This window comes from Callithrix jacchus, chromosome 14 (assembly GCF_049354715.1).
Source record: "Callithrix jacchus isolate 240 chromosome 14, calJac240_pri, whole genome shotgun sequence".
Lineage (NCBI taxonomy): Eukaryota > Metazoa > Chordata > Mammalia > Primates > Cebidae > Callithrix > Callithrix jacchus.
This window is the reverse complement of record NC_133515.1, coordinates 8,933,429-8,947,110: the sequence shown is the minus strand read 5'-3', so window position 1 is coordinate 8,947,110 and position 13,682 is coordinate 8,933,429. Positions and strand designations below refer to the sequence as shown.

At 39.2% G+C, this 13,682-nt stretch overlaps 1 protein-coding gene across 4 annotated transcripts in view; it reads right to left on the bottom strand.

Moving 5' to 3' along the window:
* The window catches only part of EIF5B (eukaryotic translation initiation factor 5B), a 59,302-nt gene extending 45,968 nt beyond the window's left edge, over positions 1-13,334 (bottom strand). For all 4 annotated transcript variants that reach the window (XM_017964094.3, XM_017964095.3, XM_002757416.7 and 1 more), the window contains exon 1: positions 13,133-13,334. In XM_017964094.3, the coding sequence (XP_017819583.2) occupies positions 13,133-13,167 (35 nt within the window). In that variant the 5' untranslated portion in view covers positions 13,168-13,334. The remainder of the gene's footprint in view (positions 1-13,132) is intronic.
* Positions 13,335-13,682: the final 348 nt, after the last annotated feature.

The following is a 13,682-nucleotide window of genomic DNA, read 5'->3' as shown; positions in this document are numbered from 1 at the left end:
GAGGGAACACAAAAATGGCACAGCCACTTTGGAAGAGAGTTGGACAGCTTCTTGTTAAATACACACTTACCATATGACCCAGCAATCCCACTCCTAATCCCACTCCTAGGTATTTACCTAAAGAGAAATGAAAACACATGTCCACACAAAGACTTAAACCCAAATGTTCATTGAAGCTTTACTCAAAATCAGGAAAAGCTGGAAACAATCCAAATACCCACCTACCAGGTAATTTATAAACAAATTGTCAAATATCCAGGCTATGGAATAATACTACTGGGTAATAAAAGAGAAGAACTAATGCTACAAGCACTAACATAGATGAGTCTCAAAAACATCCTGTACTAAGTGAAACCAGGTCAGCCAACAACGACTATGTACTTTATCATCCTACTTATATGAATTTCTAGAAAAAGCAAAACTACAGTGACGAATATAAAACATGAAAACTATAGTCACTACTGGGCTCAAGTGATCCACCTGCCTTGGCCTCCCAAAGTGCTGGGATTACAGGTGTGAGCCACTATGCCTGGCCCATTTATGCATTTTTATAAGTTACTAAAAGAAGAACAAATCTATAATATTTTTCTAGTATCTTTACTAGATGCTAGAAAACACAGTATGTGGAGTAAAAATAATGTTTAATGAAGGAGTCTTTTAAAAATGTCATTTATTCTTTATTTCTTCATTAGTGTCTCTCACCACTTAACAAAAATCAACTCAAATTAATTAAGAACTTAAATGTAAAACCCAAAACTATTAAACTATTAGAAGAAAACAGGGAAGATACTTTATGACATTGTTTGAATAAGACCTAAAAAGCTCAGGCAACAAAAGCAAAACTAATAAATACAATAGAGAAAACAGCCAACAGAGTGAAGAGAGTCTACAGAACGGGACAAAATATTCACAAACTATGCATCTAATAAGGGGTTAATATCCAGAATATATATGGAACTCAAAACAACAACAGTAAAAAAGCAAACAATCCAACTAAATGATTGGCAAAAGATCAGAACAGACATTTCTCAAAGGAAGACATAAAAATGGGCACCAGGTATATGAAAAAAACACTCAATGTTTACTAATCATCAGGAAAATGCAAATCAAAACTACAATGAGCTATCATCTCACTTTAAACTGGCTTTTATTAAAAAGACCAAAAAATATTGTGAGGATATGGAGAAAGAGGAACTATTATGCACTGCTGATGGAAATGTAAATTAGTACAGCCATTAGTGACATCATAGAGGTTCCTCAAAAAAACGAACTATCATATAACCCAACAATTTCACTACTGGGTATATATGCAAAGGAAATGAAATTGCTATGCGATTTTTACACTCCTACAGTTACTGCAGCACTGTTCACAATAACCAAGATATGGAATTAACCTAAATGTCCATCAACAGATGAATGGATAAAGAAAATGTATGAATACACAGTAGGAATACTATTCAGCCATAAAAAAGAATGAAATCTTGTCATTCTGTGATAACATATATGAACTGGGATGCAATTACATTAAATAAAATATGCCATATTTTATTTAGCAGAAAGACAAATGCTGCATGATCTCATTCATATGTGGAATAAAAAGCAGTTGATTTCATAAAAGTGGAGAGTAGAATAATGGTTACCAAAGGCTGGGAAGAGTAGGAAAGAGGGGAAATGGGGAGAGGTTCATCAACAGGTAAAAAGTTACAGTTAGGAGAATAACTTCGGGTGTTCCACTTCACAGTAGGATGACTATAGTTAAGAATAATGTATTATACTTCAAAATAGCTAGAAGAGATAATTTGGAATGTTTTTACCACAAAGAAATGACAAGTGTTTGAGGTGGTAGATGTGATAATTGTCCTGATTTGATCATTACACAATGTATACAGATATCAAAGTATCACACTGTACCCCCAAAATATGTACAATTATTATGCGTCAAGAACAAAATACAACTTGTATTTTTTCAGTTGTATAAAAACAGTCTTTCTTTATTGTGTATGCAGGTATGTACTCAACTTTGGTGTCTGGCTTTTGGAATTAAATAAAAATCATATATAAAAATAAAAAAAAAAGACATGTACTTTATCTTGAGACCAATATGGTACAAAGTCTTTTCAAGACACATATTACAAAAAAAAAAAGTTGTTCACTGAAAAGAAGTAAATAACCTCATGTACAACTCTCCTCTGAATTCCAAACTTAGCAAATATTTTTTTATTTTTTTTTACGGGTATTTTCCACTGAAAAATTGCCTAATGAATGTAAAGTTAGACAAGAAACACAGGAAATCCAACTCCTTTCCAAATTATTCCACACTTGAAAATCTCCAAGATGGCTAAGATTCCTTTTTACCAACCTCTCTTCTCCAATGCCTCTTTACCCACTGCAGAGGTTTTTAAACCCGGCCCAACATTTCTCTGACACTCTTTGAGAGGTGGAGGTCTATCTCTAACGTGAGGGTTGTATGACTGCTTGCTAAAAAGAATGACAGAACTTACAGTTTCTGGGCCTAGGCTTTAACCTGGCAGTTTCCTGTCTCTTGGAATGCTCACTGCTAAGCTAATGGGGATGTCCAGGTCAGGAGCAGAGATCAAATAGAGGTGCTCCAGCTGACAATGCCAGTTGATTTAAGCCCAGTCAACCTCCAGAATCAAAAAAATAATCACAAATTTTCTTGTATTAAGTCACTGTTTGGGATGACTTGTTATGAGACAATAATAACTGAAGCTTCCCCATATTTATTCCTGTTCCTAATCAACACCAGTGTCTATGGCGATGCAAAGCATGTTGGTAGAAGAGTAAAATCCAAACTACACTACTCCTGCCTCCTTCCCCACCCCCAAGTTGATGGACAAATTGTCCAAAACCTCAAAGTGCTAAAGGAAGGATAAGTCACATATAACCCTGTTGCTTCCCCTTTGCACTTACCTTTGCTTCTACCTCCCATCCCTCGCCAAAACTCTTAATAGTAAACAAGAAGAAGAGCATAAGAGGGAATGCTTTTCTTTATTCTTAACTCTATCTCAGCAGTAACAGCTGCAATAAGAGAAACGGGAAAATCCAGTCCCGTCTTTTCTACAGGTGGCCTTCTGACTTCTCATCTCCTTAGTGTTCATCTTCTTACCCAGAACATCCTTGATCTTCAACAGTTACACATAAAAAGAGGAAAAACAAGACAAAAGAAGGGAAAGCCCAGCAGTCATTGCTGCTCAGTGGCTCTCACCACTTATAACCACAAGTCCCAACAGTTCTCACTCTCCACTCCCTTAATGAAGTTCTACCTCAAGTACTACAATCAGTAAGTTGAGAACTATGTCTCAAAAGAAAACCCTCCCAGCTTACAAAGTCCTTATGAAAATTTGACTCTTTTAAAAGGAATATGAAACCACACTGCTACTATATTATACAATGCAATGCAAAGGACATGTATATCTTATCACCTTCTACAAAATTAAACCTAATCCTTTATTTTCTAAATCTCAGATACACTAATTTGATGAGAATACAAACCTTGTAGACCCCTCCATATACATATCCTAAGTTCATATGTATTACAGATTCCAGTATGCCTAACTACCAAATCAGTACAGCTTTTACAAACTAAAAGTGGAGAGGAACACAGAGTTGCAGGGATTTCAGAAGCTTCAAAATTCTCTCTAGTAACTTCTGTTTTATCTGTTATAAATTTTAATTTGATAATAAAGATTTAAGATGAATATGGATAGCCACCTTATCACAGTATACTGTCAAAGAACATCAACCTAAACTTTTGTTTACAACCCTCACCCCCCAAAACTGTTTCAGGTTAATAAAAAAGATCAGATGCACATTTAAGAGGTAAATTAAACCTTCTTGTCAAGAGAAGCTACTGTGATAAAATGCTCAAAATCATTAGTTCAAATTGGAAAAAAAGTATCAGAAGAATTGAGCTCTTATTAGTACAGGCATGATGAACTCAAAAGGAATCTATTATAAAAGGCAATATATTCACAATGGAAATGGTCATTTAGATCCTGCTACTCAAAGTATAGTTATAGGACAAGCAGCATCAGTATCATCACCTTGCTGAAAATGCAAAATCTCAGGCTTGTTAAAAAACACTGAAAAATTCAGAATCTTAGAAACCCACCACAGACGTATTAAATCAAAATCTCCATTCTAACAAGATCTCCAAGTGAACAAAGTTTGAGAAGCACTGATTTAGATTCAACAAAGTGGCATCATCTTTCAAATCAATGCTGCAGACTGGAACTTTGCAAAATTTTATACTTGTTACTATTTGATATAAGACTATTTTCGGGCCTGGCACAGTGGCTCATGCCTGTAATCCCAACACTTTGGGAGGCTGAATCAGGAAGATCACTTGAGTTCAGGAGTTCGAGACCAGCCTGAGCAATATAACAAGACCTCATCTCTACTAAAAATCAAAAAAATTAGCTGGGCGTGGTGGCATGCATCTGTAGTCCCAGATACTCAGGAGGCTGAGGTGGGAGGATCACTTGAGCCCAGGAGATCAAGGCTGCAGTGAGGTATGATCAGACCACTGCACTCCAGCCTGGGCAATAGGGTAGAATCCTGTTTCAACAAAATAAATAATAAAAGAATAAGAGCATCACACACTGGGGTCTGCTGGGGGGAAATAGGGGAGGGATAGCGGGTGGTAGGGAGTTGGGGAGAGAGAGCATGGGGAGAAACGCCAGATATAGGTGAAGGGGAGGAAGGCAGCAAATCATGCTGCCATGTGTGTACCTATGCAACAATCTTGCATGTTCTTCACATGTACCCCAAAACCTAAAATGCAAAAAAAAAGAATATTTCGGGTTTTACAATTACAGAGATACAAGTTTACAGTTAGGATTCTCTAGAGATACACATAATATTGTTAAAAATTCAGATCCACATTCTCAATAAACACCTTAAGAAGAAATACAACTTATGTTCTAAAATAACTGATCACATGGTAAGCACTCAAAGCAAATTCAGTCTCTGTACTCCATAGAAGTTAACTCTGATCCTTAAGGATTTTTCCCTCCTAACTTGTACAGGGCCTGGCACTGTAAATATTAATGAATCATTAATATTAATAAACTAATAATTACTAATAAATTTTAACAAAAATTTTTATGTATACAACCACTCTTAAGACCAGATTTCTGGATAACCAACTTGCTGAACACCATCATTAGAATGGTCTGGCTGTACCTGTGTAAGAAATTATTGGCAATACAGTAGCAACTGAAGATCTCAAATATTCCTCATGGTCACCCTTAGTATTCCAGAGACACAGAAACAAACAGCATACTTCCGTTCTTTCCTATCTGCATGCTCTCTTGATTGCAAATTTAATCAGAAAAGGATTTTAAAGACATGTAGACAATAACTTTAAGAGGCAAATGTGAAATCTCAAGGGTAGTACTCCCATACTTAACCCAAACCCCATTTTCTTCCTTGATTACTTTACTCTGTATTATCTGTGCATATGCCTATTTGCTACATTAAAATGTAACACCCTCTGAGAACAGAAAACTCTGTTTTGTTTTTTTTTTTTGAGGCAGGGTCTAGCTCTGTCACCCAGGCTGGAGTGTACTGGCACAAACACGGCTCACGGCAGCCTTGACCTTCCAAGATTCAAGCAATCCTCCCATCTCAGCCTCCTGAGTAGCTGAGACCACAGGCACATGCCCCCACACCCAGCTGTTTTTTTAAGCAGGTAAAGATGGGGTCTCCCCATGTTGCACAGGCTGGCCTCAAACTCCTGGCCTCAAGCAATCCTCCTGCTTCAGCCTCCCAAAGTGCTGGGATTACAGACATGAATCACTGCACCCCACCCACCTACCTATCTTCTACAAGTAGCAACCAGCAAGGCTTGTTAGACATTCCTTTCTTTTTTATTTTTTGAGACAGTCTTGCTCCATTGCCCAGGCTGGAGTGCAGTGGTACAATCTTGGCTCACTGCAGCCTCCACCTCCCAGGTTCATTCAAGCGATTCTCGTGCCTCAACCTTCCAAGTAGCTGGCATTACAGGCGTGCACCACCACACTTGGCTAATTTTTTGTATTTTTAGTAGAGACAGGGTTTGTTGGCCAAGCTGGTCTCCAACTCCTAGGCTCAACTGATCCACCTGCCTCAGCCTCCCAAAGTTCTGCAATTACAGGCATGAGTTCTGCAATTACCACCATGCCAAGCTGCATGTTAGACATTCCAAATAGGCATTAATAAATAAGAAAAAAGTACTATTCTGGAATGGCAAAGCTAACCAGTTTCAACGCAGCAGTTTAATTAAAAAACATGCCTAACACTATAATGACTACTGTACTTTTGATCATAAAACTTCCAAATGGAATTTTCTGAAGCAATAAATTCAAACGCTAGTTTTAAAAATCCCTCTGAAAAAGTGCAATGACATTTCATTTATGTGACAACACGAAGATTCCACTGTATTTGCATTTTCCAAATGAATGAAATATGCCACTTTTCAAAATCAATATTTAAGATATAAACATGTCTTATAATGGATTATATAATATCTTGAAATATTTACAAATGTCTGAGATTGTATCAAGATAATGTAGAAAAGAAGGGAGGGGGCAGAATGCAGATGAAACAAGATCATTTATGAATGAATTTGAACCTGGGTCATGGACATATGTTTGTTGATTAGACTATTCTACTTTTGTATGTGTTTGAAATTTTTCATTTAAGGAAATTCACATTAAAATAATCAAAACTGTGGTGCCAGCTGGACACGCTGGCTCATACCTGTTATCCCAATACTTTGGGAAGCTGAAGCAGGTGAATCATTTGAGGTCAGGAGTTTGAGACCAGCCTGGCCAACATGGTGAAACCCCGCCTCTACTAAAAACACAAAAATTAGCCAGGCATGGTGGTGCCTAAAATCCCTAAAATCCTAAAATTTTAGGTGTCACACCTAAAATCCCAGCTACACAGGAGGCTGAGGCAGAAGAATCGCTTGAACCCAGGAGACAGAGGTTGCAATGAGTGGAGATCGCGTTGCTGCACTCCAGCCTTGGTGACAGTGAGACTTTGTCTCAACAAAAAGAAAAAACCACACACATACAAACAAAAAACAACAAACTGTGGTGCCAACATAGACTCAGACATACAGACCAAAGAAATAAAATAAATCCATATATCTAGAACCTAATGATCTGACAAGGGTGCCAAAACCTTTCAATAAGGAAAGAAATCTTCTCTTCAACAAATTGTACTAGAACAACTAGATATCCGTATATAAAAGAATGCAGATGAACCACTACATCATAACATATACAACAATTAACTCAAACTGGTACAAAGACTAAAATGCAAGCAGTAAGGCAATAAAACTTTTTTTTTTGAGACAGAGTCTGGCTCTGTCACCTATGCTGGAATGCAACAGCACGATCTTGGCTCACTGCAACCTCTGCCTCCCAGGTTCAAGTGATTCTCCTGCCTCAGCCTCCTGAGTAGCTGGGACTACAGGAACCCACCATCAGGCTCAGCTAATTTTTGTATTTTTAGTAGAGATGGGTTTCATTATGTTGGCCAGGCTGTTTCGAACTCCTGATCCACCTGCCTCAGCCTCCCAAAGTGCTGGGATTACAGGCGTGAGCCACTGCCCCCAACTGGCAACAAAACTCTTAAGAAAACATATTTGTAAATCTTTAAGATCTTGGATTTTAGCAACAGATTCTCTTAGATACACCAAAATACAAGCAACAGAAAAAAATAAACAACAAAATAAAAACGTTTGTGGACTTTTTCTGGACTTCCACAAAATAAAAACTTTTGTGAAAAAGAAATGAAGGCAGTGAAAAAACAACCTACAGAATGAGAGCAAGTATTTGCAAATCATGTATCTGATAAGGATCTAGTATCCAGACTATAGCAAGACCTCTCACAACCCAACAACAAAAATACAACTCAAGCTGGGCACGGTGGCTCATGCCTGTAATCCCAGCATTTTGGGAGGCTAAGATGGAAGGATAGCTTGAGGCCAGGAGTTCAAGACCAGCCTAGGCAACACAGCAAGATCCCATCTCTACAAAAAAAAATTTTTTTTAATTAACTGAGTACAGTGGTGCACACCTGCAGTCCTAGCTACTGGGGAGGGAAGACTGCTTCAGTCCAGGAGTTCAAGGTTGGAGTGAACAACGATCACACCATTGCACTCTAGCCTGGGTGACAGAGTGAGTTCCTGTCTCTAAACAGAAAGGAAGGAGGGAAGGAAAAAAAAGCTTTACTATTTACCAAAAAAGAAAGTGGGCGGGGGTGGGGGGGGAGGAGAAATGATTACATTAACAGTAACCAAAATTCTAAGATACCTGGGAAAAGCCAAATCCTAAAGATTAAAATGAAGAAAATAATAATATTTTACTGTTATACGATTAACCAACTAAATCAAATCATATTAGTTATTTGTTCACAAATATATTTCTAGCATCTAGAAAAATATCTGGCACTCAAGTGCTTAAACCTAAATATATTTCTTGAATGAGATGATTTTACACCATAAAGATGTCAAGTGTCACAAATAATCTAAAAACTTAATGGACTCCCGATTAAAATCAATCTCAACTGATATTTACCTTAACAAGTATTACATTTAAAAAAAAAAGGAAAATCTCCAATTGTTAAAATAGCAAGAGCATTAACATGCCCACATATGTCTTAAGTTGTCTTTAAGGGATATTCTCAAGCATTCTCAGCACCTGTAAGACATACATTAATGATGATCAAACAACTTAAGAAATGTCTCACAAATGCCTAAATCCAGTTTAGAAATCCCTAGGCCATCGGTCCTCAAATTCATTCCCCAGATCTCTTTAGGAAATCTAAACTATTTTAGAAGATCAAAACTATTTTCAAAATAATACTAAGAGGCCACTAGCCTTTTTCATTCTCATTTTCTCACAACTGTACAGCAGAGTTTTCCAGAAGCTAAATGATGTGTGATAATGCTGCAGATCAAATGCATAAGAAGATATGAGAATCTATCTTCCACTAAATCATAATAAAGATGTCTGCAAAAACGTTTAGCTCTTCTCACTATTTTTGAAAATGTATTTAATAATGTTATATAAAATAATGTAAGTTTATTTTTATTTTAAATATTTTAAGAACTTTTCAGTTTTAATTTGTAATACTTCTAACTGGTAGATATAACCCACATAAACAAAAGCCTTCTGTATTCCTTAGGAATTAGAGTGTAAAGGAGTCTAGGACCAGAGTTTGAGAAGTGCTACTCTAACCTAACCACTGACGCTCACACTTCCTCGGTAAAACAACGTTCTGCTCACCTTATAGATTAACTGCAAGACTGGAATAAACTTAGAAGGATAAATAAAGCACAACTAATGAGCAAGCAACATTAAAATTAGCTGAACGACCTCCCCAAACGGAATCTCAGCATGGAAGGCTAGAGAGGTTAGTTACTACCAACAAAAGTCTATAAGTCTGCTTTCTTTTTAATTTATAGCAAACTAGGACTACTTCTCCTATCAACTTAATAAAGCATCAGTACAGGAACAGTCTAGACTAAAAGAACTCTGATTATGCATCTTTTTTTGATGGAATTTATGCAGACAGGAATTTTATTAATTCAAATACATGCAAGTAAGAAATGCATTCCTTTATTAAATCTAGGCTATTTGTATTATATTTGTTTGATATATGGCTATTGAATCCTAGCCTTTGTCTCAACAAGTTTCCTGAGGCAACTGAAAAAGGTCTGGAGAACTTGCTGAACATACACCATATCAAAATCTCATTCTCAGAGTAACACAAACTGAGGCTGGGCATGGTGGCTCATGACTGTAATCGCAGCCCTTTGGGAGGCCAAGGTGGGAGGATCACTTGAGGTCAGGAGTTTGAAACTAGCCAGCCAACATGGTGAAACCCTGTCCGTACTAAAAATACAAAAATTAGGCGGGCATGTTGTTGGGCACTTATAATCCCAGCTACCTGGGAGGCTGAGGCAGAACTGCTTGAGCCCAGGAGGGGGAGGCTGCAGTAAATAGAGATCATGCCACTGTACTCCACCCTGGGTGACACAGTGAGGATCCACCTCAAAAAAAAAAAAAAATTTAACAAACTGGAAGAGAATTCTAGAACTTCGAATTTAAACAAAGTTCTAGAATTCTAAAAATACACAGACAAGAATAAATATCTCAATCGCTAACATATGCTATGCAAATAAAAGTAAATAAGTTAAAATCTAATTTTAAATGATACTGAGTGGGTAAGAAGTTAAAATAAGGATTAATTAAATATAAGAATTAAGGACAGTGAAGTATTTTATGTTCTTTCCAAAAACTGAAAAGTGGTTCCATGCCTTATCTTGATAACTAAATAAAAGCTGTGCATTTCTTACCCAGTTTGCACCTTGCCAGAAACATGCCTGGCACAGCCGAGGAAGGTGGGATGACAGTAAAATATTTAAAGTGTGGACCTTCACACAGGAGAATAAACCAATCTCTATCTCATTTTACACAAACAAAACTATTAATCCTAAAATTGGACTTTCTACCTCCAGATTTTCTTTCCAGTCTGTGTTTTTGTCCTGTTTACAAATATTCAAAATAACCTTGAAAAAAGGAAAGAAACAGTAAAATAAACAAAGGAAAAAGCTAACTCACACAGCATGGAACTTCCTATTCCCCATCTCCCAATCTCATGTGGAAGACCAAAATAAAAACCCAAGCAGTTCTGGTCAAAGGAGACTGCTAAAGCTCAGGATTTCTTAGATACAATCTGAAAGCTATTCATAAAAAGGAGTCCATGACGCATTTATACACACACACACACACACACACACACACTCACAAAATGTTTCAACTTCATATATTAGTATATGAGAAAGTGTTTTAAAATTATATTGCCACCACTTTCCCATCAGCATGAGCCAAAAAATAAAAACCACAGATTAGTTTGAGAGGAAAAACAAAAAAAACCCAGCAGCATGTCTTCTACAGTACCAAACCAATCATTTAACAACAGGGTCTAGTGTGCAATTTAAACTTTACACCATCCCTGAAAACCATTATAAAACAATGAGACACTCACTTTTCCCTAAAAATACACAGACAAGAATAAATATCTTGTCTCCCAATGGCTTTCTTCCATTGTGAAAGAGCCTGGAAAGTAAAAAGTGGAAGTAGGGTAATATATAACGCCTGTAATCCCAGCTACCAGGGAGGCTAAGGTGGGAGGATCACTGACCAGGCGTTCAAGGCCAGTCTGGGCAACATAGTGAGACTGCCCCTCCATCTCCAAAAAACAAAACAAAACAAAACAAAAACACATACATATGTAATTTTAAATCTAAAGAACACATTTGTGTAATCCTAAACCAAACAAACGAAAAATTTTTAAAAATGTAATAAGACAATCAGAAAAATTAGAAAACTGACTGTTAATGTTTAAGAATCACTGTTAACATTTCTTACAGATTTACTTGGTGGATTTACAGATGAAATGCTAGGGAGATTTGCTTTAAAATATCTAGTAGCTGGGGACCGGGCGCTGTGGCTCATGCCTGTTATCCCAACATTTTGGGAGGCCGAGACGGGCAGATGACCTGAGGTCGGGAGTTTGAGCCTGACCAACAGAGTAACCTCTCTACTAAAAATACAAAATTAACTGGACATGGTGGCGCATGCCTATAATCCAGCTACTTGGGAGGCGGAGGCAGGAGAATCACTTGAACCCGGGAGGCGAAGGTTGCAGTGAGCTGAGATTGCGCCTTTGCACTAGCCTGGGCAACAAGAGCGAAACTCCGTCTCAAAAAAAAAAAAAAAAAAAAAATCTAGTAGGTGGGATGAAACGAAATAGGCCATGTGTTAACAATGGTTGAATCCAGGTAACTAATACATAAAGGTTTATTATACTCATTTATTTTCTAGATGCAGCTGAACATTTCTCTCAGCAAGGAAAAAAGTACTCTTTGCATCAAAAATTCCTGTCAAAAATACAGAAATTTGTGTTCCACTACATCACGCGTAGTCCTTTTTTCTCATTCGTCTGGTTTGATTAACAATAATTCTATTCTCCAAACCAATTAACTTCCTCCAATCGACCTAAAACTGAAATACAAGACTATCTTTGTTGTCTTTTAATTCTACTCGTAAGCTAGTCAAACGCTAGGTGAGAAAACGATCCAGGATTCCAATTTATAATTAGTAAACTTAAGTTCAAGACCACTCATCTGTTTTGAATCAGACTGATGAACAAGCATTAGTTTTGTTTTTTAATTTACCTTACTCTCCGCCTCGTATTTAAATTTGGTGGGCAGTGTATGAACGTGAAAAGTAACACATGTTGTTCACTCCCAGGAAGTGAACTCTTTCAATCATAAGAGTTCAAAACTCAATCGAATGTGACACAGAAATGTCTCAAAAATCTCTAGGTAAGTAAGTTGCGTACACCCTTTCCCTCCCAGCCCAAAACATTTTAGGTGGTTAGAAAGGAGCGACCCCGGTTTGTTTCTTCTTCTTCCCTTCCTTTCTTAGGGGAGGGCTAGAGAGCAAAGAAACGACCAAAAGAGACAGGCCGGAAGAAGGAAAGTGAAAAGCATGGAGGCTGGACAATCAGTCCTCAAATAAATGAGAACTGTATCCAAATCAGATTAAGTTGAGAGACAGCGAACTGCTAAACACCTCCCCATAACTCTAACATACCTGAGCCCGCGAGTAGAGAAACCTGGCCGTACTTCACATTCAGGCTGCTTTCTTTCCCAAGTACTCACAGGTACAAAAAGCATAAAAAGAACTTCCCGACCCTCGCCAAGTGTAGCGCGAAAAAAAGCTCGCACTGGCCTGGGCCACGCTGGCGAAGCCGTCCGACCCTCCCGGCGCGGCCGGGAACCCTCAAATGACTGTCCCGCTCCTCAGGCCGGGGAAAAGATAGCTACGGGACCGAGGCTCGGCTGGGAGGATCCGCCCGCCGTCTAGGCCCTAAGTGCCCGCCCGGCCCGGGGGCGTGGGCCCGCGCCGCCCAGTCTGGGCCCTGGCCCAGTGCCGCACGAGAGTGGTCGCGAGCCTGGACCCCGATCCAACCCCGCGCCCGGCGAGACCCGCACACCCCCCAGAGCCACGGCGGCCGCCGCCGTACGCACTCAACCCCTAGCTACCTGTCTTCGCTCTTGTTTTTCTGTTTCTTCCCCATTGCTTGTCAACTGGCGCTCGGCCCCTCTATTCGGTCTCCAGCAGACCCACTGTCTCCTGGCTCACTTTGGTCTCCGCTCAGCTCCTTTCCCCAAGTGCTGCCGCCGCTCGCACCCGGCTCTCCACAGACCCGCGCACTGGAACAGGGCACATATGGTGTGAATTCTCAGTGCGCAAGCGCATCGCCCCGCCGCTTCGGCGTGAGGACGCAGGGCGCGGCTCATCGAGAGCTGCGCTTCGGGTAGAGCGTCTTTAGTTGACCCGTCGGCCAGGCAGGAGCCCGAGCGCCCCCTCCCCGAAAAGCGTCCGCCACAAGCCGACGCCCGCGCGGATTCCAGGTTCTAGAACCCGGAGGTGGACAATGAAGCTGTTAGTTCTCCAACCCAGCCCTCTCCCGACGGGTAACGCACGCTTTGATTCAGGAGTAGGCCTGGGCTTCCCTTTATATCTTTGTATTCTCAGCTGTACGAAGTTCAGTAAAGAACGATAATGAGTACTCTGGGGTTTGCGAGAGAG